The sequence below is a fragment of the Chiloscyllium plagiosum genome, unplaced genomic scaffold (assembly GCF_037043375.1).
Source record: "Chiloscyllium plagiosum isolate Xiang-an unplaced genomic scaffold, Cpla_swu_hap1 HiC_scaffold_17, whole genome shotgun sequence".
In the NCBI taxonomy this organism is placed as follows: domain Eukaryota; kingdom Metazoa; phylum Chordata; class Chondrichthyes; order Orectolobiformes; family Hemiscylliidae; genus Chiloscyllium; species Chiloscyllium plagiosum.
In genome coordinates, this window is record NW_028270155.1 from 36,660,519 (window position 1) to 36,685,636 (window position 25,118).

The following is a 25,118-nucleotide window of genomic DNA, read 5'->3' on the forward strand; positions in this document are numbered from 1 at the left end:
GACTTCTTACCTATTGTTTAAAAACCAGAGCTATCTTGAGAATGTAATTTAGTAGTAGTCCTGGGATTTACATGTCCAAGAACAGAAGCCAGCATATCCCATTATAAAATATGAAAGTTTTAATCTGTTTATTGTATCACATCTCAATCACACTGGACTCCTTTGTCTATTAATTCTGTAAGCATGATCTCCAAACCATATCCTTAAACTGTGTGCCAGTTCTGAACTCACCTGCCATCAGGAGCATCCTTCCTGCATCTACCCTACATCCAGTCCTACAAGAATTCTATAAGTTTCTATTCAATCTAGTAAACCTTCACTGTACACAATCTATGCAAGAACTGTAGCAAGCTTGAGCCCTCCACTATCACCTGATGAAGGAGCGTCGCTCCGAAAGCTAGTGTGCTTCCAATTAAACCTATTGGACTATAACCTGGTGTTGTGATTTTTAACTTTATAGCAAGAACAACCTCCGATAGATAAGACAAAAACTGTATACAGTATTCCAGGTGTAGTTACACCAAGTCACAGTATAATTTGCTACAAGGCATCAATGCTCCTGTACTGGAATCCTTTCACTGTGCATGCCAATATGCCGTTTGTTGACTTTACCTCCTGCTGTACCTACATGCTTACCTTCAGTGACTGGTGCATGAGAATACCTATATCTTGCTGTGCATTCCCTTATCTAAATTTATGGTTATTCAGATAATCTGCCTTCCTGCAATCATTCAGTTGACATTAAGCAAATAGTTTGTTTTCATGCTTGAACATTGACTTATGAAGACAGCAAAGTGATAACCTTTGTGCACCTAACAGTTCTCTTACAATGTGAGGAAAGGGTCATCACAGTGTTCATTTGAATTTGTGTTATCCACATATTCAGTTAACTGTTCAAATTGTACATTTCAAGTAAAGCAAAGATATTTCTAAGTATTAGTTAACATTGTGATTTGTTGTCTGTTTTGAATGCTAATATTCATGTTATCTATTTCTTAAATACTGCAGACATTTCAGCTGCAGCTTCTTTCTCCAAGTAATAACATAATTCCAGCACGAAATGCAGGAGCTGTTACACAGGTTATTAAAGTGCTTAATCCACAGAAGGTATGTCCTAGATTTCAAATTCATTTCAGTTTGTGTGAGGTTCTTGACAACGCTTGAGAGAATCTTTAGGTGTTGTCTTTCTAGTCCTGATTGACTTTCTTCACATGAAGAGGCTTTTTCAAAACCGCTTTTACCTAAAATAAGTATTGGAAATTGCATGACAAAAATTCCACATTTCTAAGCCAAATTGTCAAGTTTCACACTCCGAATGAATAATTTGCATTTAATTTCATTACGCCTATTTATTAGAAAAAAATGAAATTCAAATAGATCTAACTGAATTTTTGACGCTTTGTAAATTAATTTTATCAGTGAAATTCTCTTTAAAATTTAAGTTGTAATGTGTGAAATTAAAACAGGTTTTTCTGGTTATCGATTCTCATAAATTATTTTGAATGTACCATTAAAAGTTATTATCTTAGCTGTATTAGAAACTATAATAGTCGCAATCATAAAACTCATTTCTTGAGCGAAAGGCATTATTTATAAGTATTGTTTATCTTTGTCACTTGAGCAAGTTTATTTAAGTGCAGTGTTGTTTGTTAATCATTGTTACACTTCTTGGTTTCAAATGTAGGGTTAGCTTTTTAATGACTGCAATTTATAAGGCTGTTACTTCCCTGGGTTTTTGGTGTTTTTGCATGCTGGTATGCTTGAATTAGATGCATTTGAGTAACAAATGAGATGTTAAGGAGTCATATGCAACTTCAATACTGCAAGTCCCAGACCCTTTTACCTAGCCTAACTTGGATTGTGTCCTTCAGACAGCATCTGACAATGTTGTTTTGCAGGCATGCACTTGTTAAAAAGTATTGTGAATAAAGTGTACGTATTAATTTTACATTTTAAAATGTCTCATTCACCAACATCTTATTCTGATATTGCCACCAGTGCCAATTCTATACATTAAAAAAACTTGTGTATTTGCAGTGTGGAAATATATGTCGTTTCTGTCAACTCCCCTCTGTGGAAGAGCAGAAATGGACTTTCTACAAATTTGTACTAGTTTTTGGAAGCGAGCCACCCACATCTACTCTAGTTCCCATTCAGGCTAATTTTTACATAATGTCAAATTCTCAATGAGCCAGTAAGAATTAGCAGTGGTCTTAGAATGTTTTGCGTTAAAAATTATTCTTGATGATATGCAGCTTTACTAATACAGTTAAGATGGGTTTATCAAATAATTAACACTTTTTTAATCTATGTTTAGTGCAGCATTTGGTTTTAAATAAAAATTATGCAGTTTCATTGGTTCACATTGGTTTGTTGAATAGTAATTTTTGTTTTTAATGTTTGTCTATTGGTGTCTGTGCGTTTTAAGAAAAAACCTTGCTTCTAAGAGTTTCTTTATAGGCCAACAGATGGCTGCAATTAGCAAAAATCTTCAGTGATTTATTTTTGATCTGGGACATAGCCATTTTCCAGGGAGTTATTTAACTTGAGGTCGAGCTGCTTAACAATTTGGAGAATGTGGATTCATTCATTTCCTTGGTACTGTGGCACAGTAACCTGGAAAGAACTTCTTTGAAAACTGATTACAAAGAAAAAGAAAGGCAAAATAATCTGGATACTGCTTGTAGTTGATTTTTGTTTTGCTGGAGGAATGTAAAACGTGGGAGGTTTTGGCTCCTTAACACATCCAGGACACACACATCTGATTGTGCACATGTAGCTGAATTGAAGCTGAATTGGGTGTGGAATTTTAGATGCCTATTTAGTGAGCAGCATGACACAGCTGTTGGTGGATGATTTGAGGGAAAACACAGTACTATAGTACCTCAGGCTACTTTGTGAAAAGCGAGAGGCTGGTAGGTAGATTAGTAGTAATGGGTGGCTCAATAGTTTGAGGAATAGACCGTCTAGTTTGTGGCCAAGATTGTGATTTCTTGTATGTTCTGCCTCCTGAGTACAAAAGTTCAGAACTTAACCAAATGACTGGATAAACTTCTGGAAAGGGAGAGTGAACAGCCACTGGAAGTGGTACATGTGGGAACCAACAACATTGTGAGGGACAGCTTTGAGGTCTTGCAGGATCAATTTCAGGAGTTGCCAAGTAGGTTGAAATGCAGGACCTAAAAGGCAGTAATCTCAATACTACCTGTGCCATGAATTTCACCATTTAGGCAAAGGCAGGTGAAGAAGGTAAATGCATGGCATGACTGGTGGTGTAAAAGGGAGTGGTTTTAATTTTTGGGACATTGGAGTCATTTTTGGAAAAGAGAATGCTGCTCAGAAGAGATGGGGTTTACCTGAACAGAAAAGGAACTAATCTAGTTGAGAAGTAAATAGTGTAGTCGGGGTGGGAATGGACCTAGTTTGGAACTCCCAGAGAAGGCAAAAGAGAAGACAGAGAATGGGGAAAAGGAAGTGAGGGAAGACTTAATATTGTCAGTGAGCAAAGAAATGATCACTTTCCAATGGGCAAAAGAGAGAAAGCAGGGTTAAATTGCATGTATGTAAAACTATGGAGAATAGTGAGCAAAATTGGGGAAACTGGAGGCCTAAATTGCTTTAGGGGGATATGACATACTAGCATTGACAGAAACATGACTCCAGCCAGAACAGAACTGAATACTTAACATCCTGGTTTGCAAGTAGAAACAGGCTGGGTAAAAAGAGAAATATTTAGCAGTCTTTGTGAAAGACTGTATCTCAAGGGCGATGATACTATGCCCAGATTAGAATTTATATGGTTTGATTGAGGAATAGGAACCTTGTGACCTTGTTGGGTATTTATTATACACCTCCAAATAGTGAGGAGGAAGTGGAAGAGAGCATTTGTACGCAGATTATGGAAATCTTCAGGATAAGTAGTGTTGTGGTTGGTGGTTTCAGTTACTCTAGGGTAGACTGGGAAAAGGGTAGAGTGTGGGGCATAGAAGGGAACAATGCTCCTGCAATGTGTGCAGGAGAACTTTCTGGAACAGTACATTTCCACACCTCCCAAGGAGGGGGCTGTTGGATCTGGTCCTAGGAAATGAGGCAGCCCAAGCAGAATATCAGAGTGGGTGAGCTTGTGGGAAATAGCAATTATAACATAATATGGTTCAATTTTAAGTTTGAAAAGGATACCAATGATTAAGACCCCAAACTGGAAAAGGGCAGATTTTAGGGGTCTAAAAGTTGAACTGGAACACATTGATTGGAAATGCATTTTGTTGAGATAAGTCAATGAAAAATAGGAGAATTTTGAAATGAAGATGAATAACCAAGAAAAAGAATAGCCAAGAAAAAGAAATACAGGTACCCTAAGCTGGATACATTGGATGACTGAGGATCGTATGCATCCTATATTGCTGAGAGATTCAGGCAGAAAATTGAGCCATTGACAGAAATTTTCCAGGCCCCTCTGGACATAGGATTAGTCTCTGGGGATTGCAAATGTGACCCTGTTGTTAACAAAAGGGACAAAAGATGATCCAGGAAACTACAGACCTGTCAGCTTGACACCAGTAGTGGCTTAACAGATGGAGACCATAATCTAGGAGAAGGTAAATATACACTTGGAGAAAAAGTTAATAGTAGACGGTCAACATGGTTTTGTCAAGGGCAGGTCATGTCTGACAAATTGAGTTCTTTGAGTTGACACAGGCAGTGGATGAGAATAGTGCTGTGGGTGTTGTATATTTGGACTTTCATTTGATATAGTGCCTCATGGCAGGTTGGTTATCAAATTGGAATGCTTGGGATTGACTAATCTTTGGCAGCATGTTTTAGAAGTGGCTAAAAGATGGCAAACAGAGGGTAGGTATTCAAGGTTTGCATAAAGATTTGTAGCTCGAGTGCTGGTTGATGTAGTTGTGGGTGTGTTCACCGAGTTGGGAAGTTGATTTGCAGACGTTTTGTGGCCTGTCTCGGTGACCTGTTCACTGCTTTGGAGCCTCCTGTGAAGCGCTGCTGTAGTGTCTTCTGAAATTTATTTGGTTCCCTTCCTGATGCTTTTGAGATCAAGAACACACACCAGGTTATCAATGCTATGTTCACAAGGATCACATTTATGAGAAAGGAGGAAGCCAACGATCAGCTCCCATTCCTGGTTGTGATGGTAAAGAACACAATGCTGAATGCACCACAAGTGTACAGAAAAGCCACATTCGTGGACCAGATCCTGAATTACAACAGCAACCACCCGAACATACAGGGTTTGCAATACGCTGCAGCACTCCTGGCCTACGAAGAGAACATCTCTAAAGAGTCTGTGCTAAGAACGCATATCCCTGCAACTTCATCTGCAAATGCCTAACAGATAGACAATGCGACAAAAAGATGCCATGACTTAACTCACTAGCCACGCTACCTTATATAAAAAAACTCTCTGAACTAACAGCCAGACTTCCCCGACCACTCAGATTCACGACAGCACTAACAGGCATGCTCGGACAAAGATCCTATATCCATGTGCAAAACTAATGTAATTTACAGAATTCCATGCAAAGACATACAGGCAGACAACTAGCAATCTGCATTCATGAACACCAACTAGTCACAAAACTCCACGACCGGCTTTTCCTAGTAGTCAAACACACAGGTGACAAGAACCACAAATTCAACTGGGGACAGCGCAGCGATCACAGGACAAACAAAACCGAGGACAGCTAGACAATTACTAGAAACATGGCACTCATCCATGGACTCCATCAAACACACAGACTTAGACCCAATATACCAGCCACTACCGAACAACCAGAAGCAGGAAGGGAACCAAATAAATTCCAAAAGAGACCGTACAGCAGCACTTCACAGGCTCCAAAGTGCTGAAGAGGTCACCTAGACAGGGGAAAAAAAATCTGCAAATCAACTTCCAAGCTCGGCGTATGTACCCACAACTACAATAGAGGGTAGGTATAAATGAACATTTCTCTTATTGGAGCAAGTTAAAAGTGGTGATCCTCAGGGATCGGTATTGGGACCTTTTTGCTTTTTCTGATTTTTATATTAATGGTTGGAGATGGGTGTTAAGGGCAAAATCTCTAAACTTGTAGATACCAATCTAGGGAGAATCGTGAATTGAGAGGATGATGCTGTGTGACTTCAGAGACACTGCCAAGTTAGCCAAATGGGCAGACACCTGGCAAATGAATTTGTGTGGAAAGTGAGAGGAAATGCATTTTGGTACAAGAAAAATGGAGAGTCAATATAGTCTCAACTTTGAGAGGCATCTAGGTTCAGAGGGACCCTGGGGTTCACCTGATTTTCTGAAAGTAGCCAGGCAAGTTGACACAGCTGTTAAAATGGCTTATACAATCTTTGGGTTTGTAAATAGAGGCATAGAGTATAAAATCATTAGAATAGCTTCTATCTTCACCTCTACAAGTTATTGGTCAGATCATGTTTGGAATATCACATTCCGTTTTGGGCACTTTATTTAAATATATACATGTTAAAGTCCTGGAGAGTTCAAAGGAGGTTTGCTAGAATTTACCAGAAATGAAGGATTTTAGATACAAGGAAAGACATGAGAGATTGGAGTCAGTCTCCTTGTAGCAGAGACTGAGGAAGTACCATTACTGAGGTATTCAAAATTATGAACAGTTCATTAGGGTAAAGAAGGATATTCTGTTTCCACTAGTTGGTTATGTCAGTAACATGAGGTCACAATTTCAAGTTTGCCAACAAGGGAGCTGGAGTGAGATGAGGAAAAACTTGTTCACACAGTTGTTAGGATTTGGGATGTGCTGTCTGGGAGACTGGTGGAGGATGATTCCAAAGGATGTTTCAAAAGAGTATATGTTTGCTGCACAGATAAGGTTAGAGAGGAGTGCTCTTTCGGGAGCTCGTACCAACAAAATAGGTTGAATTGCAGCCTCCTGTATTGCAAAACTCTGATTCTATTCCGTAGGGATCAAATACACAAATACACTCAATTGGTTTGCGTGCAATATTATTCGGATGTTTCTGGAATGCAGCATTTTTTTTTTAATTGTTAGTTATAAAAAGGATCTGATGATGTAAAGAAGCACACAAATTTATACCAGGATAATACCAGAGGTGTCAGATCCAATTAATGAAGAATGGCTGGAGGGTAATCTGATCAGGTTTGACTGGTAATTCAGAAAAGAACATCAAATCCCACTGTAGCGCTTCTTGAGAATTTGAACTGAATTTGAAAAAGCCAGGAAACTAGTGGATACTATAAACACCAACTTTGTTAACATTACTAGCAACATCCATTCCCTGGGAGTCATTACTTTTTAAAAACAAAATATATGCCATGAAATTGCAAAGATTAGATAAGAGACAGTGGACAGATAATCTCCAATGATATTTTTCTTTATTCATTAATGGCACATGGACATCATTAGCTCAGCCAGCATTTATTGTCCATCCTTGATTACCCAGTTAAGAGTCAACCGCATTGCTGTGGGTCTGGAGTCACATGTCGGCCAGGCCAGGATAGCAACTTTCTTCCCTAAAGGACATTAATGAACCAGATGGATTTTTGCTGACAATTGGCAATGGTTTCATCGTTAGATTTTTTAATTCCAGATTTTTATTAGATTCCAATTCCACTATCTGCATGGTGGGATTTGAACCCATGTCCCCAGAACATTACTTGTGTCTGCTGGATTAACAGTCCAGCAATATTACCACGAGTTCATTGCCTCTCCCAAATTGGTAAATTGAAGACCAGAAATAGGTAGAGAATGAATGGGACCCATACTGCAATGGTATTGTTGCAGAATGTGATAGCTTTGTTGGAAAATCGAGAAAATTAAAATGAGCTGAAAGATACAACTGTAAAACAGTTTGCATGGATGAAATAGCACATCTCCTATGCTGTAATCTCTTCTTCTGTAGAATGGACAATAATTAATTGTGTTACGTAGCGTAAATAAAAGTGCTGTTGCGTAGATAAATTTTAAGTAACAATATAAAATGTAATGGTTAAGGTTCCAACTTTAAAGAAAGTCATCATGAACTTAATGCATTTCCCTTTTGTAGATTTGTTTAAAACCTTTCTATTCTCCCTAATAATAGAACATAGACCATTACAGCACAATATAGGCCCTTTGGCCCTCTATGTTGCACCAACTTGTAAAACCAATCTGAATCCCATCTAACCTACACTATTCCATTCTCATCCATATGTTTGTCCAATGACCATTTAATGCCCTTAAAGTTGGTGAGTCTATTACTGTTGCAGTCAGTGCATTCCACGCCCCTACTACTGAGTAAAGAAACTATCTCTGACATCTGTGCTATATCTATTACCCCTAATTTAAATCTATTACCATGGCCTTTAAATTGAATGATATCCCGATTAATAGTCGTCTTATAGCTAAATCTATTATTTTCATTTATTCACATGCTTTGGACCACATTAAGTCATATTTATTGCCCATGTCTAGTTTTGTGAGTATAGTGTAATGTTTTTACAGTTGAATAACTTGCTCAGCCACTTAATGCAAACCAATCACACAGATTGCCATTGGTTGGGTTAGCAAAATTACATAATTTTTACAAATACCAATAATTTCATGACCATTTCTGCTGGCTATAGTCTGCAACTTACTGACTGGCTTTAAGTTTATAACTGAGACAGTGTGATTTTTGAAGTTGTAGCTTCTAGGTTTCTGGTCCAATACCTTGCATGACTATTTAATTTTTACTTTAATATTGATAAGTTTTGTCTTTTTTCTTTTTTTTTAAAGCAACAACTTCGCATGAGGATAAAGGTCACATATAACCTCAATGGATCACCAGTGCAAGATTTAGCAGAAGTAAATAACTTTCCCCCTCAGTCGTGGCAGTGATGTTTGGGTGGCAACGACCTCTTTTCCACAAGTGGATTTTGGTAAATCTTTGGGAAGGTCATATCCTAAGAGTGCCCTTACGCACAACATCATAACATGTATCTCAGCCCTCAGTGCGGGAGGCAAAATTAATGAACAAAGTCTGAGGAATATCATGCCTACAAATGCTAATCACTTTTCAAAACACATCCATATTAGTCTCATCAGCATCATGTTCATCGTTGGAGTATCTGCTTGTGGTACGCACTACACATCTTCCTGCTTTTATCCCACAGATCTTTGCAGAACTTGGAACATTTGCACAGAATAGTGAACCAGTTGTCAGTATGTGCCCAGCAGCTTTGCAAGATTTCAGAGCACATAAGAAGCTATTGTTTTCGATTACTCACCAATCACATTTACTAGGAACTTGAGGGGAGACCATTATAAATTGGTTGCAGTAGGTTCTATACTGTAATGATTATCAAACCATTCAACAAAGGATCTCAATAAAATGTACAACAGTCTTAAAAAGCCCTCTCTTGGCATTTAACCTGTGAACAATACAAGTATTTAATTGGATGATGACCTTCAGCATTTTCTCATCTTTAATCTATTTCTAATGGGTGAGGATTGCTGATGTTTACTCAGTCAGAAAAGTGCCAGTCAGTTCACTTACTGAATTTTGATAGAGGTCTTAAGTGCCCGTGACAATCTGATTTTTGCAGCAAAGAATCTTTAGTCACATCATTGTTCTCTTGAGCAATATGACTTCCTGCCTTGATTCTTTTCAAAAGCATAATTTTTTAAATAACCTTAACAATCTCAAAAGTTTGAATCACATTTTTATACAAGTCCTTAAAACTAGTACTTTGATACAATTCCATCTGCACTGTGACTAGTTTAGGAAATGTTACTTTTTCACTTCTCTAGAATGGAAAGAGTTAGATTCTTGGTCCCCTCTGTTTTCCTATTGTAAGATTAATTTCCATAAAACATAACTGCAAAATATTGGCAGTCAAACATTTCAGCCTCCTCTCAAAGTCTAATGCATTAAAGGTCAATGATAAAATTTGTTTCTCTTAACTTCATGTATATTGTGATATACATTTGTACAGTTATTAAATTATGTAATTACTTCTGGAGGTTTTGACTTCAAATTTGGTTCAATATAAGTTTTGCACCAGATGATTAGCATTTTGTCAGTTGATAGAGTCCACTTGAATGTTTGGAAGTTCCTTTTTGGAAAAAATATGATTAAAACAGACTGATAGTCTACTCGATTTTATTAACTTAAAATTACAGAACTTCTCATGTAAGTAAATCGGTGCACTAATTTGCTGTCTTAAAGGCAATTAGGGTTAAATTAACAACAAATACTTTGGGCAGTTTATGATTCTATTTTTGGATGAATTAAAAGGGATACTGCAATTTAAATCTTGAGATTTACCTAACTAAAACTGAGAATTGATGAAAAATGACTCCTAAACAAAAATGACTCCCCTTTCAGTGTGATGTTTAAAAGTAGCTTATAACATTGGAATTTTTTGGAAATGATAGAGTTTTCCAATGCAAAGAAAAACTGCTCGCCTCGCCTTTTATGGGTATGGTTTCCAACTGCCATCTTAGTTGAGCTTTTAAATAGTGGGTGAAGAAAAGAGAAATTCTATTTAATTTTATCAGAATAAAATATGTTGGACAGGTTGAGAAGTCCAGAATGTATAGGGCAATTGATGGTGTGTATACTTGATGCTCTTAATGTATGTAACTGCAAAAGTGCTGCTGTTTCAATAAATGTGTAGGGAGGAGCAGAAGTTGCATTTTTAAATTGAGGCTACTGCAAAACATGGCAAACTGTTCTGATCTTTGAGGGGAGTTAGATTTAACTGTATATGCTAATTTGTATGCACAGTATACAAGTTGGAGTGTGTTTGCAAGATCACATGAAATTAACATTCATCAAATCAGTTGAATTGTATTGGGAAATGTGAGACTAGTTTCTTTGTTTAATATGAAACCAATTAATACAATGGACAAAAGTTGGTTTTCTATTGTGTTGAAAGAACGAACTTATAGGATTAAAAATATTTTCATAATGTAGTCTCTGATAAATGAAATTATTGCCATATTTAAACGGAGGATCTGTGCTTTACACTGATTTATCTTGATCCTATGGATGGAGGTAAAGTGGGTATTTCTGTGTATCTGATGTCCATGTTGAGCATTCTTGCTTAGTTATGTATGTAACAGCACTGACTGCAAGAAAACACTCACCTCATCAAGAATGTGAATTACAGTAATTGTCACCTTTCATCATTGCAAAAGTTATTCAGTGATAATTGATGCATTTCATTTAATGGTTCGTCTGATCTGATCACATCACTATCTTAATGGATTTCATTTATTTTGGATAACTTTTTAAAAGAAAAGCTGTAGTCAAAGTTTAATTTTGAGTTGATGGCAATAGTAAATTGATCTAATCTAATGACTTCCCATACCATTTAAAACTAAATGTGAGCCAATTTTCTCATTCAGTGGAATGCTCTTTTGTAATTTTAATTTATTTTGAAAAGTGAAACTATCTATGTGAAAACTTCCAAATAAACTGGTTAAGAAAGTGACAGTAGTTACAGTCGTACTCTCTTCACCAGTAACTTTGAATCATAATACATGCAAAGTTACTTTTAGGTTCTAATAGACTTTTAATGAATAGAATCCTAGAAAATAGGCAATAAATTTTTGCTCCTAGAAAAATTTAAGTGCATTACTATAGTGTCCCCCCCGTTGGAGTTATTAATTGATGGTATGGTTACTTAAGCCTCTAAGAGGTTGAAAAGAAATTTCCATTAAGATACCAGCAGTGACCATATTATGTATATTTATTGCATGTTGGCAGTTACGTTACTGCATGTTTGATGACAAATACCTAACCACTCTTAGAAATGTTTTCTTTTCATTTTATTGTTGGGTGTGTATGTCAGTTTAGAGTATCTTTTCAGTTATAACTTCTGAAATTGAATCACGACCTGTCATTTAATAACTTCCTGTTGAACAGGGGTACAATGATTTTTGAGAAAGCGGAGATTGAGATTTCCTACCTGTGATAGTGATCATGACCTCAATTTGTATCCTTTTGTGACTTTAAGCTTTTCTACAACTGTCAGCTCTCATTATCTGTGGCCCTCAATTGTAATGGATTAGCAAACAATCAGATTGGGGAGGGGAGGGGGGCAAGAAATAAATCTTGATTTTGGCTGTTTTGATCATAAATATGCTTTTTATTCACTTGTTTTACCTTTGGGTTTTCTACTTCGGTCCTGATCAGTTAGTTTAATCAACCGGAAATTGAATTCTCCAGTATGAGACATTGTTCCACATCATTCAAAATAATTATACATCTTTATCAATATCGGTGAAATAAACCAGTTTTCTTCAAAAAAGAAATTGAATTCACCTCTGTTAGAAAGGTTGAAAGGAATTCTATATATTTTTTAATTGGTTTTGAAAAATTTAGCTACTGTATAAGATTGTCTTTTAAGTATTCTTGATAAAAATTGTTATCCAAAATATAGCAACTCCACCTACCTGTTAGCTCTTTCAAATGGCCAAGTTACAAATATTTGCTGTGTTGACTATTGTTCAAATCCATTATAACACGATTTTTTAAACTTTGATTATTTAAGCAGCAAATCACAGACAGGGGTCAATATTAAAATGAGTGAAAAGCAGATCCAAGAACTCTATACTGTTGGATAGAGACTTCAGTATGAAAGGAAAAATAAGGTTGGAGCCTTAAATCCGAAAGGAAACATTGTAATTAAATATTTGATTTGCGCACCTCCTGCAGACTGGGAAGAATATATAAACACCTTAAGAAATTGAGAAGTGGATAGGTAAGCTTCAGAAATAAGGCAGACGTTTTAACTACTGATTAAATTCCTTTTATTTGCTGTGCAATAGCATTGAAGAAATGTGGATCAGCTTGTTTTCAGGTTCCATGTTGATCTGTCAACCAATCTCTGCTTTGGATTTTTGTGCTGTAAACTGGCTTTTTCTGCACTAGCACCTTTACCATTCTATATAGACTCCAAATTTGAACCTGTTGTTTTGTCACATGGCTTCAAAGTTCCATATCAGTCCTGCCTCCATTTCTTTCACTGGACCATGTGTAGCAAGACATATGTGCATTAATCCTGGAGAAATTGTTTTCATTGATTCTGTTCGTATAGGGTGTAAATTAATCTTTGTGGGACTATTTCCTAAACTTTATGCATGTCTCCAAGAGTCTTAAATGGCATTAGTTATAATCTAACATCTATGATTAAACAGAGTTCTGTTAGTTAGTTTCACCTCAGCACCTTAATGCCAGACTGGTACATTTACTTCAGTAATAGATATGAGTGAGTTAAGGTCGAAAATAGCTATTCAGATGATTCCATTATAGCAAGATACATATTGTAATTGGCATGTTATAATTTTTCTTTTGAAGTTCACAGCCAGCATAGCTGTGAGACGTGAAGGGGTTGTGATGTCATAGATAATATATACCTGAGGAAGCCTGATAGCAGTTGGGTTAATCCATATCCCTTCAGGTGAGTGTCTATCTAGGCATATGCAAGTATGGTTGTAGGATTTGAGGAGGAGTCTATTTCCACTTGCCTTTTTACTAGAGCCAGTTTTCAGAAGCTTTTCCTACCAAGGTAAATACTTATGGAAGCTGAGCTTGAAATAAAAGATTTAATTGATCTGAAACATGGTCTGATCCAGGGTGTAAAATGGAGGTTGGAGTTGTCAAATTTTGAACTATTGCAGTCTAATGTGTACCTCTGAAAATTGTTTAAAACTCTGTTCAGAATGCATGACTTAAAAATAAAACCTGTGTAAATAGTCTGATTTGTACTTGATTTCCACTACCAAACATGTTAAGAGCAGATTTGACTGGTGAAACTGAGCCTGTAGTTTTTGAAAACTGAATGTATCATTCCATTGTTTTTACTGCAAGACTGCATTGTTATAGTACCTCATGGTACTAAAAAAGAATTAAACCTTTGGTTGCATCACCTTTTTCTTCCCCGTGGTTTTCCTCCATTTCATAAGGTGTGCTGCCTGTGCTATTTTATCTTCATCTATGTTTCAAAGTTTTATGGAGTAAATTTATCATTGGGAAATTAAACAATTACTACAAACTTATTTTTGAGATATTGTACAAAATAAAGTCCATTAATCTCCTAAGTGGATGGGACATAAAGGTTGTAAACGCTTACTGGGGACATTTTAGAATTCTATGTATTGTCTTTTGGGTTGGAAGAATTATCATTATTGACTAATAAAAATGGAAAGGTCCATAACTAACATTTTCAGTGTTTTATTACTAGCATGTTGAAGGTTAAATAAGATTGTTACGAAAGACTGTTATTCACTACTTAAAATAATTGTGCTGCAGAAATAAAGCATCAACTTCCCTGTCCAAATCCATACCTCTTATTGACAATCTCCTGTGCCTTTAAATATTTCTCATTTTATCCCTAATGGGTGTCTTTAGTTTTTATCCAAAACTGAAAACTAACTGGCTTGTAAATGTTGTGCATACAGTCATTTCGCTATAATGCTTTAGTTCCATTCTTGTGCACGGTGTTATAAGAAAATTGTGTAATAGCAGCACTGTTTAAACTAATGGGGCTGGAATCTCGTTATAACCAAAATATCCTTTAAAACGTGCTTTAGAAAATGCCCCTAATTCGTCAATCATGTTATAGCGAATTTGCATTAATGAAACATGTTATAGCAGAATGACCTGTATCTCAGATCTACCTTGAACTGTTTGGGTGAAGTTTTCTTCTGAAATGTTGATTTCATGTGAAATCCGTATCCTCTCCAGAGAAGATGCTTTAAACAAAACAAATATCATCCAAGGAAGATGTAAAAGATTTTCCAAAAAAACAAACAAAATGCTTGAGCACTTCTACAATTGCAAGTTGGTTTAATTTCTTTGGTCCACAGTCTGTTTTTATTGTACTTCAGACCAAAAACTACAGAAGAGCAGGAGAGGAAGCACACCCCAATGGTGTCAACTTCCTTGTACACTGGTTTCAAGATGATTAAAATTCATAAACTGCAGACAATTATATCTGCTGGTGGAAAGCCTGCACAGTGACTGTCATTGGAAAGATTTCAAGGTGATTAATTGACATTTCTGGGGGAGAAAGTAGGCAGAAAGATACTTGGTGTGATGAGTTGAATAGAATGCAACCATTCCTAACAGAATAGTGCAGTTTCTAAGGAGTGTATGAAATAGTGTTTTCTTTCTAGAATCTATTTATTTTATGGTGTCTCAATAGCATTCCTAAGCACTCTTTCTTCTTATCTCCTCTCCTTCTGCTCCAAGCATTTTTTTTCCCCACATTGGCATTTGCATCGCTGGCATTGAACTGCTGCCCATTGTGTGGATAGACCTCATATGTGACTTTCCAGAATTTTGATCAAATACCAATGAGGGACCAGTGCTTTATTTACATAAAATGGTCTGTGACCTGGAGGAGAACTTAAAAGTATTGATGTTTTCATGTCACTGCTGTCCTAGTCCTTCTGGTCACAGGTTTAGAAAGTGACTTACCTGACTTACGTGTAACAATGCATTTTGTCACTGCCCTCTGGTTTATAGAGGTTCGTTTTTTTTTAATCCTTGGTGTCTCCTTTATGGTTTACCTTAGGATATTGCCTTTGTTTTGCTCCAATCCTTGTCCCATGGAGCTATCTCATCTGCAGTAATATTTTCTGACACAATGATCACTTAAGTGTGCTATATAAAAGATACTATAGTTCTACTGGACTGTAGGCTGCACACTCAGTACAGAGAGAAAGCTGGTGTTTTAACCTGAGGATTACAAAGTCTTGGGCAAGGGAAGAAGTTCATGGGGAGAATTCATCATGGTAACCACAGTCAGTTGAGTGTGCTATATAGATCATTGGCATCCATTTTGCTTGTCTATTTGCCCATCAGTGAGTATGTCTGAAGGCTTAAGTTTTAGTTTGCAAGTGAATGCTGAGAACACTATTTCTGTCATTACCTTCAACACTTTACACCAATGTGCCTTCTCACTAATTGGCTGATGTTAAACTTGTTGAGCATGAGCTGAATAAAGCAAGACAACAGAGATTCTGTTCATATTTCGCGACAACTTCACATGATTCCATCATGCCATTCAACAATTTGCTCAGATGTCACCAAAACTAATTATTTCAATACCCAACTAATGGGCACTATTTGCATCCATAGCTGAACTGCATACAAGTTTTTTAGTCACCTACAAGATCACATGTACCCCATCCACCTAAGTGCGTCATGTTCTTGTTCTTCACCCTTTTAAAATTTGGCTCCCTATTCCCAAGGTTAAAATTATAGTCTATAAGTTTCCCTCCGGCTCTAACCCTTTCCGTACCTTTAACTTCATTCTGCCTTCCTTTTTGTTGTGTGCATCTCCACCCCATTAATATGTCTCCTTTTCTCTTCATGCCCTCATCTTTTGAAGAGTTTGCAAGGTTTCATCCCAGAACATTTCAGTACCCTTCCTGACCCAGCAAACTGCACCCCCCCCCCCCCCCCCCGCCACTGCGCAACCTTGTCTTGTTACTTTCCGTACTTATCAAAAGATTTCCTTTTTAGCATGTCCTTCAGTCACCATCCCTACCTGATTTGTCTAAATTTTGCCTCTTTGAAGATCTTTGGACCTTGTTAAAGTAATTATATTAAAGGGTATGTTTTTGTTATTTCAGTTTTAAGTTAAGAAAAATTGTATCCAGCTTGCTTACCTATTACTCATCCATGTGCTAATTCTAAGGATCTCTCAAGTGATGACAGTTGTAAAGATCATGTTTTTTTTCTGTATTTATAATTGTGAACTGAAATGAGAAAGCAGGCGTTTTAAACTAAGGATTGCTGAAAGATTATTGAAGTTTTTAAAAGCAAGTAACACTCAGGGCCATTTACACAGCTACTTGTTCAAGCAGTAGGTGGTGTAGTTTGCAGATGAACTGAAGCCAAGGATTGTAACAAATGAAAATTCAGCCAGTAACGAGTAGCTGACTTGTGGAGTAATGATCAGTTACTTAAAAAGGTCTCTGCTTATCTACAACTATGGTTCTGCTAACTGAACAGCATGGGGCTGTGAACAACTCAATAGGGCAACAGAGCTCCATCAGCTCAGGAGCTTCCTGTTCTCTAGTAAAAAGCTGTTTTAAGACTTGACAGACTTAAGTACTTGACTATTTTTGATAAATCAAATAGAAAATGGTGATCACTTATTGTCGCATGTACAGGCAGATCAAAGTGCATAAGGGTAATAGAATAGCATGTAATACAACAGGGTGTGGAATGCAATATTATGGCTGCAGACAAGGTGCACTAAGAGCAAGATCAGAAGTCTAAACAGAAGCTGTTCTTGAATCTGTTGATGTTTTTAAGGTTTTCTATTTTCTGCCTAATAGAAGAGGTTATAATTTTGGTTGGGGGGGGGGGGGGGCAGTGTTGGCTTTGATGGTTAAAATAGTGGCAGTGAGAAGTATAGATGAGAATAGATGGATGGAAGTTTGGCTTGTGAGAGGGACTAGGCTGTGTTCACAACTCTTAGAGTGCTGGATGGAGCAGTTGCCATACTAAGCTGTGGTGCAGCCGGATGGAATGTTTTCTATGGTGCATCTATAAAAATTGGTAAGAGTCCTTATGGACATGCTGAATTTCCTTAGCCTCCTGAGGAAATATAGGTGTTATGTTTTCTTGACTGTTGTATCAATGTGGGTGGACCAGGACAGATTATTGGTGATTGTCACTCCTAGGAACGACAGTCGATCACCTCCACCTCTGCTTCATTGATGTAGATATGGATGTGCTCTCCATTTTGCTTCCTGAAGTCAATGACTCGGTCTTTCCCTGACATTGAGGGAGAGATTGTTACCTTTTGCACCATGCCACCAAGCACTCTATCTCTTTCCTGTATTCAGTCTTGTCATTGTTTGAGATCCAGTCTACAAAGATGGTGTTGTCAGTGAACGTGTAGATGAAGTTAGGGTGAAATTTGGTCTCTCAGTCATGTGTATGGGGAGTATAGTAAGGAGCTGAGTATGCAGCCTTGTGTGGTACTGGTGTTAAGGATTTTTGTCATGGTGCTGTTGCCTCTTCTCACTGATTGCGGTCTGTGTGAAAGGAAGTCGAGAATCTGGGTGCAGAAGTCAGAGCAGAGACCAAAATATGGGAGTTTAGAGATTAATTTGGTTGGAATTAGTGTTAAAGGTAGAGCTGTCGCCAATAAGTAAAAGCCCGCCATAGATATTCTTCTTCTTATCAAGATTTTTCAGGGATGAGTGCAGGGCTAGGGAGATGGCATCCGCTGTGGACCTGTTGCAACGGTAGGCAATTTTCAAGGTGCAGATTGGGAGGCTACAGTCAATGTAAGCCATGACCAATCTCTCAAAGCACTTCATAATTATGGAGATCTGAGCCACCATGTGGTAGTCATTGAGGCACGCATGAGTTTTCTTTGGTGCTTGGATGATGACTGTGTACTTGAAACAGGTTGAGATTTCAGATTGTGGGAAGGAGAGGTTAAAGATGTTTGAGGCCTGAGCACACAGCCAGGCACTCAATCTGGGCCAGTCCCTTTCTATGGATTCACATTCAAGAAGGCTGATCTGATATCTGCAACAGCAACTGAAGAAATGGGTGCATCCAAAGCTGTTGGAACAGGTCAGACCATTTCACTGACCTTGTGTTTGAAATGAGTGTAAAATGCATGGAGCACATCAGGAGGGGATATATTTTTGTCTGCTATTCTGATCTTAGTTTTGTAGCCTATTATGGTCGTAGGCCTTGCCACAGATGGTCCATGTGGTTAATTTGGGTCTCTAGTATTGCCTCTGGTATTTTGCGCATGATTGAGCATTTGTTTCCCATGTATTGGTGTTAATAGAGTAGATCTTCATAGAGGCATTAGGGTTGTCTTTGCAGGGTTTTTGGCTTCTGTGTGAATGGGCTATCCTTTAAGATTTAGGGGGTTTGAGGTATAAAACTTTTTTTTTTGCTTAATAATTCAGAACTCTTTATAACCATGAAGTCCTCAGTTGTGCATGACCTGATGAGGTAACAAACAACCAGTATTTATGAATCAAGTAGAATTTGTTCAGCAAGATCTTTCAAATAATTTGCACAAACAGTTTGTGAACACAATCTGCAACTTTCTTATCCTTCAAGGCCTAGGATTCCTTGAATATTATCAGTGGGGAGGCAATACCCAGGTACCTAGTGGTATTATCATTAGTAATCCAGAAAGTCAGCAAATGGCCTGGGGACCAGGGTTCAAATCCTACCATGGCAGATGGTGAAATTCAATAAATATCTGGAATTAAAAATCTAATCATGAAATGACTACCAATTGCCAGAAAAAAACATCACTCGCTATAAAGTCTAAACAAAGAAATAAGCCATTCTGATCACCTGTGATTGACCCAGGTACCGGAAATTACAATGACAAATCCAGCCTTGTTAACCCTGCAAACTCCCCTTAATAGCTGGGGACTAGTGTGAAAATTGAGAGTTGTCTTTCAGACCAGTCAAGCCAAAGGCCTGATAGTCATACTCCTAGTATCGTACCTTCCTGCTTGCTTGGTACCACATCCTCAAACAGTAGCATTGTGTACTACCTGCAAGATGCACTGCAGAAATTGACCAAAAATCTAAAGACAGCCTCTTCGAAACCCATGACCACTTCTATCTAGAAGGACATGTGCAAGTTCTCCTCCAAGCTACTCACCATTCTGTCTTGAAAATATGTTACACTTGTTCACTCACTGGTTCAAAAATCATGAAATTCCCTCCCTCACAACATTGTGGGTTGACCTGCAGCACATGAGCTGCAGCAGTTCAAGAAAGCTGTTCACCTTCACCTTCTCAAGGGCCAAGTCCCATGTAAGAGATTGTGTAAAATATAAAGTGTATGTGACTGGTTAGAAAATTGGTTAGCAGACAGGAAACAGTTGAACTAAATGGCTCTTTTTCTGAACGGCAGGCAGTGGCAAGTGGGGTGCCGCATGGATAGGTATGAAGACCCCAGCCAGTCATAACAGGTGTTAATGATTTAGATGTGGGAATTTAAATGTAATATCTCAAAATTTGAAGATGAGACAAAGCTGTGAGAAGAATGCAGAAATGTTGCAATGTGATTTAGACAGGCTGAGTAAGTGGGAAAATGCACAGCAGATGCAGTACAATCTGGATAAATGTATTGTTCTCCACTTTAGCAAAAATAAGAAGACATTTGGCTGTATATTGAGGGGGAAATGTTTGAGACCTGGGTGTCTGTGTGCACCTGTCTCTGAAAATAAATGTGCAGGTGCAGCAATTAGTCTGAAGTCGATCTGTATGTTGGCATTCATAGTAAAAGGATTCAAGTACAGGAGCAGGGATGTCTTGCTGCAGTTATACAGGGTATTGGTGAGGTCACACCTGGAATATTGTGTGCAGTTTTGGCCTCCTTATCAGAGGAAGGAGCTGTTGCTGTAGAGGGAGTGCAGTGAAGGTTCACTAAATTGATTCCTAAAATGGCCTGACTTATGAGGAGCGATTGAGTTGGTCAGGATTGTATTCACTGGAGTTTAGACAATTGAGGGATGGACCTCAAATCAGTACAACTTTAACAGGAGCCTTAACAGAGTTAGATGCAGGAAAGCTGTTCCTGATGGTGGGAAGTCCAGAACCCGGGGTCACAGATTAAGGGGTAAATCTTTCAGCACTGAAATGAGAAGGAATTTCTTCATCGACAGAGTTGTGAGCCTGTGGAATTCTCTGCCACAGAAGTGGTTCAAGCCAAAACCCTCATGTTTACAAGGAGGTAGTTAGATATTGTAGCTAAAGGGATCAAGGATATTGGACCATATAGGGGAATATGAAATTTGGAAACTGGAGTCTTTGCACATTTTACTATGGTTTCTGAGGTGTAATTATTCTGAAAGAGTTCAGCATAGCATCTCTCCAGATACAGACAAAGAAAGGCATCACCAATGCTGGCAATATTCAAAGAATCTTAGTCTATGAAGAATAAGAAACTTCCATGACGTCATCACTGCTGGTTTGTAAGTATTTATAAAATTGTCCTTAAACTTGGCCTGATTTGTAACTGCCTTATTAGGTGGTGCAAAATAGAGGCCTCATTATTATAAAATAAGAATGTGCCACTTCGAACTTTTATCTGGAAGAATTTTAAACTTCCGGCTGCAGTAGTAATTGAGATGAAGGTGGTACTCCTGTGCTGTTAAGGTGTTCCAAAATATTGATGTGAATATGAATAAAGAGATATTTCCAAATGACGCTGATGCATACCTTTTAAGATGGTGGTGTTTCTTTGTGCATGCTGACCTGTTCCTTCTAGGTAAATTATGGATTTGAAATGTGTTGTCAAAGAAGCATTGGGATGGTGGGATTGTCAAGAGAAGAAAATTGAGAAAAATAGGTTTGTATTGTCAGGAAATGCTATGAAAAACATTTCCCATTACAGGAAGTGATAGAGATGTAGATTGGATGTTTCTTCTGGCTGCTGAGTCTCGATCCGTGGGACAAGGGATAAGGGTTAGTCCATTTAAAACTGAGATAAGGAGCAGGTTCTTCACTCAATGATGAATCATCAGAATCCTCTTCAAGGGGCTTAGAAATTCAATTGAGCATGATCAAGCCCTAAACTAATAGATTTCTGTGTGCAAATTGATCAAGTGACAAGGTACTGAATAGTTATTTTCAGTAATTAATCATTGACTTGATGTAAGCAAGTGAAGAATTAAATTTGGTTGTGGTTCATTGTAAAACCCTTTCTGTAAGGAATTAAGCCATATGACCAATTCAAAAGTAAGATCATGGGTTATACTTTTGTAGTTACTTTTATAGTTCAAGCTTAGTTTGAGCGGAGAAGTTTTTTTTTACTCAAAGATACAGCAATGTTTTAAATGGTTTAGTTCTGTAACATAAAGTATGTAACAGGGCTATGTATATAGTTTTGTATAGTTAATATAGGCTTTAATTTGTTTTGGATGTCAGTAGTTTGGGGAGTAGCATCTAGCTTTTCTTAAAGGCCATTGATAAATTTTGGAAAAAAATCAAAATCACAGCACCAGGTTATTGTCCAACAGGTTTATTTGGAAGCACTAGCTTTCGAAGAGCTGAGTGCTTCAGGTGGTTGTGGAGCCGAATCATAAGACACAGAATTTTTGGAACCGGATTGCAATGTCATGGAATGTAATAAGCAAATTTAGTTTGTCTTTCGTCTTTTAGAATGATCATGTTAGTTTCGGTTCCCAAACTTTAATCCCAAACTTTTTTAAAGTTACATTCTCGAGATAGCTTTTCACAATAGGTGCTAAAACTCAGCGCATTGAAGGTGTGTAGTTAGTCTGTGTCCCAATGTTAGGTCAGACTGATTCTATTTCTAAATTGGGATTTACAGAATCTTAGGTGCAGTCTTTGAGCAAAATAAAATGTAATTCTGCATTTCACCCCACAAACTTTTGTCTGCGCATGTAGGGGAGACTGTGTGTGCGTGTGTGTGTGTGTTTTTTTTGTGGGTGTGGGGGGGGGGGGTTGAGTGCCTGTGTCTTATGATTCTGCTCCACAAATACCTGATGAAGAAGCAGTGCTTCAAAAGCTACTGATTCCAAATAAACCTGTTGGACTCTAACCTGATGTGTGATTTTTAACTTTGTACACCCCAGTCCAACACCGGCACCTCCAAATCATCGAAAAAAATTCAATGTCTCATTTGGGATATTTAGGATGTGAGTTAATCACTGGGCAATGACACTACAGACTCTAAGCATGTGCCTACATTGTTCTATGATGCACCATTTTATGGTAGAGATCTATGATATTTGTAAGTTTGCCTTTTTTTAAATAAAAAGGACAATTTTTATTAAAATAATTGGCATGTTAAAGAATGAACAAGGTGATATTACCAAGGTGCCTTTTTAAAAAAAAAACTAATCAGGAATTAGGCAAGCATTACCATTGCATTCATGTATTAGTAAGTCTTAAGGAGGAAGACAGGAGAACTTCAGACAACAAAACAGAACAAGAGACCAATGCTAAGTCAACCAGTGTTATAAACTGGTATTGCAGAGTGCATCATCTGAAAACTACTACTTATTAATAGTGCCATAGTGCTTTGTAGCACACCAAGTCAGCACCTGTCAAAAACAACCACCTGACTACGTTCTAATCACATTTTATGCATCTCATTCATGTCTCCTCAGCTCCAGAAATGTATTGAATAGAATGGATCTCGCTTCATAACCAAAACACTTAGCCCAAGCAACATCTTGATAAGTCTCCTCTGCACCCTTTCCAGTGCTATCATATTCTTCCTATTATGTAAATTCTTGAGCAGTATACAAAACCCTAGCTGTAGTCTAATCAACACTTTGTATAGTTCGAGCATCATCTCCCTGTTCTTAAACTGCATGCCTCAGTTAATAATAGCAAGTATCCCATATGCCACATTAATTCCTTTACCTGGCAATCCTACTACCTTGAGGGCTTGATGGATGTGAAGTCCAGTCGCTCTGATCCTGCTTCACAGGATCTTAGTGTTCATCATTTATCCCCTTGCCTTTTTTTGTCCTGCCCAAGTGCATTGCTTTGTACTGAACTGAATTGAATTCTATTTGCCAATGATCAGTCTGTATACAACCAGCTGTAACGAAGGGCTGTCCACAGCGTTTACCAATCTACCAATTTCTGTACTCTCTGCTAAATTACTGATCAACCCTGCTATGTTAAAGTCTAAATCATTTATGTGCCACAAACAGCAAGGGCCACAGCACTGATCTCTGTGGAACCCCACCCCACGCAGGTTTCCAGTACAAAAATGCACCTCTGTGATCACCTCTACTTCCTGCCACTCAGCAAATCTGAATCCAATTAACTTAATTTTCCTTGGATCCTATAGCCTCTTACCACCACGATCAGTTTCTCATGGGACCTTAGCAAATGCTTTGTTGAAATCTATGAATTTCTTCGGCATCTGATACGTTTTCACAAGTTTTACAGAATTTAAGTTTATTTGTCACTGCTATGGGCCTTATAACTAGTCAAGATTACTGAACTTTGAGCTTGTCTGCCTGAAACATTTGTGATTATTATTATGCCTTTAACAGATGTGCTCTATTTTGTTTCTCTTGCAGAGGGTATTGTCATAGTGCTGCTGAAATGTCTCCTTCAAACAGGCAGTGGGTAAACAGCTTGGAGTTATCCCTGAGTGTTTTCTTTAAAGAAGATGAAAGACTCCTGAGTGGGCAGGTCAGGGCTCAGAGACCAGGAAGGTTTTTAGTTTTACTTTCAGTTAGTTGAGTAGGTTTTTGCTGACTGCCGGAGCTAAAAGCTTAAGTTCTCTGTTGTTAGAGAAAAGGTTTTGGACAACAAGGCTTCCTCTTAAAAGTCAAAAGGGGAAAATTGCTTGTTTCTTCTGGACTGGAGAGAGCCAGCAAATAAGAACTATAGCTGTTCTGCCGAATCGCATTTTTGCCAAAGGGTGTCCTTATAGGATGTCACCTATATTGGAACAGCTGATTAAAGTCAGAGTCATAAAGATGTACAGCATGGAAACAGACCCTTCAGTCCAACTCATCCAGGCCAACCAGATGTCTCAACATAATCTACTCCCAATTTGCCAGCACTTGGCCCATATCCCTCTAAACCCTTTGTATACATATACCCATCCAGATGCCTTTTTAAATGTTGCAATTGTACCAGCCTCCACCACTTCCTCTGGCAGCTCATTCCATGCACACACCAACCTCTGCATGAAAAAGTTGCCCCTTAGGTCCCTTTTATATCTTCCCCCCCTCACCCTAAACCTATGGCCTCTAGTTCTGGACTCTCTCTCTCTCTCTCTCCCCCCCCCCCCCCCCCCCCACCCCAAGCCCAGGGAAAATACTTTATCTAGTTATCCAATCCATGTCCCTCATAATTTTATAAACCTAAGGTCACCCCTCAGCCTTCAAAATACATTATCTTGTTAAATATTTCAATAAAGATATGCCCATTCTTTTTGTGTTTGTAAGAATAAAGTGTATTTTGATTACTGCTTGCTGGTGGACCAATTGAATGATAGCTAGAAGACAGCACCTTACACTTACCTTTTTTAAAAAAAAATCTAAGTTAGATTCTAGGCTATCTCCATAATATACTTTTGGAGGTCTGGTCTCATCCATAACTCATTGTAATTATCTAAGTAAACCCAAAATCTT

General features: G+C 37.9%; 1 protein-coding gene across 2 annotated transcripts in view; it reads left to right on the plus strand.

Moving 5' to 3' along the window:
• The window catches only part of ap1g1 (adaptor related protein complex 1 subunit gamma 1), a 113,319-nt gene extending 99,131 nt beyond the window's left edge, over positions 1 to 14,188 (plus strand). For both annotated transcript variants that reach the window (XM_043706825.2, XM_087995841.1), the window contains exons 22-23: positions 1,009 to 1,107; positions 8,760 to 14,188. In XM_043706825.2, coding sequence (XP_043562760.1) covers positions 1,009 to 1,107; positions 8,760 to 8,861 — 201 coding nt within the window. In that variant the 3' untranslated portion in view covers positions 8,862 to 14,188. The remainder of the gene's footprint in view (positions 1 to 1,008; positions 1,108 to 8,759) is intronic.
• The last annotated feature ends 10,930 nt before the right edge of the window (positions 14,189 to 25,118 follow it).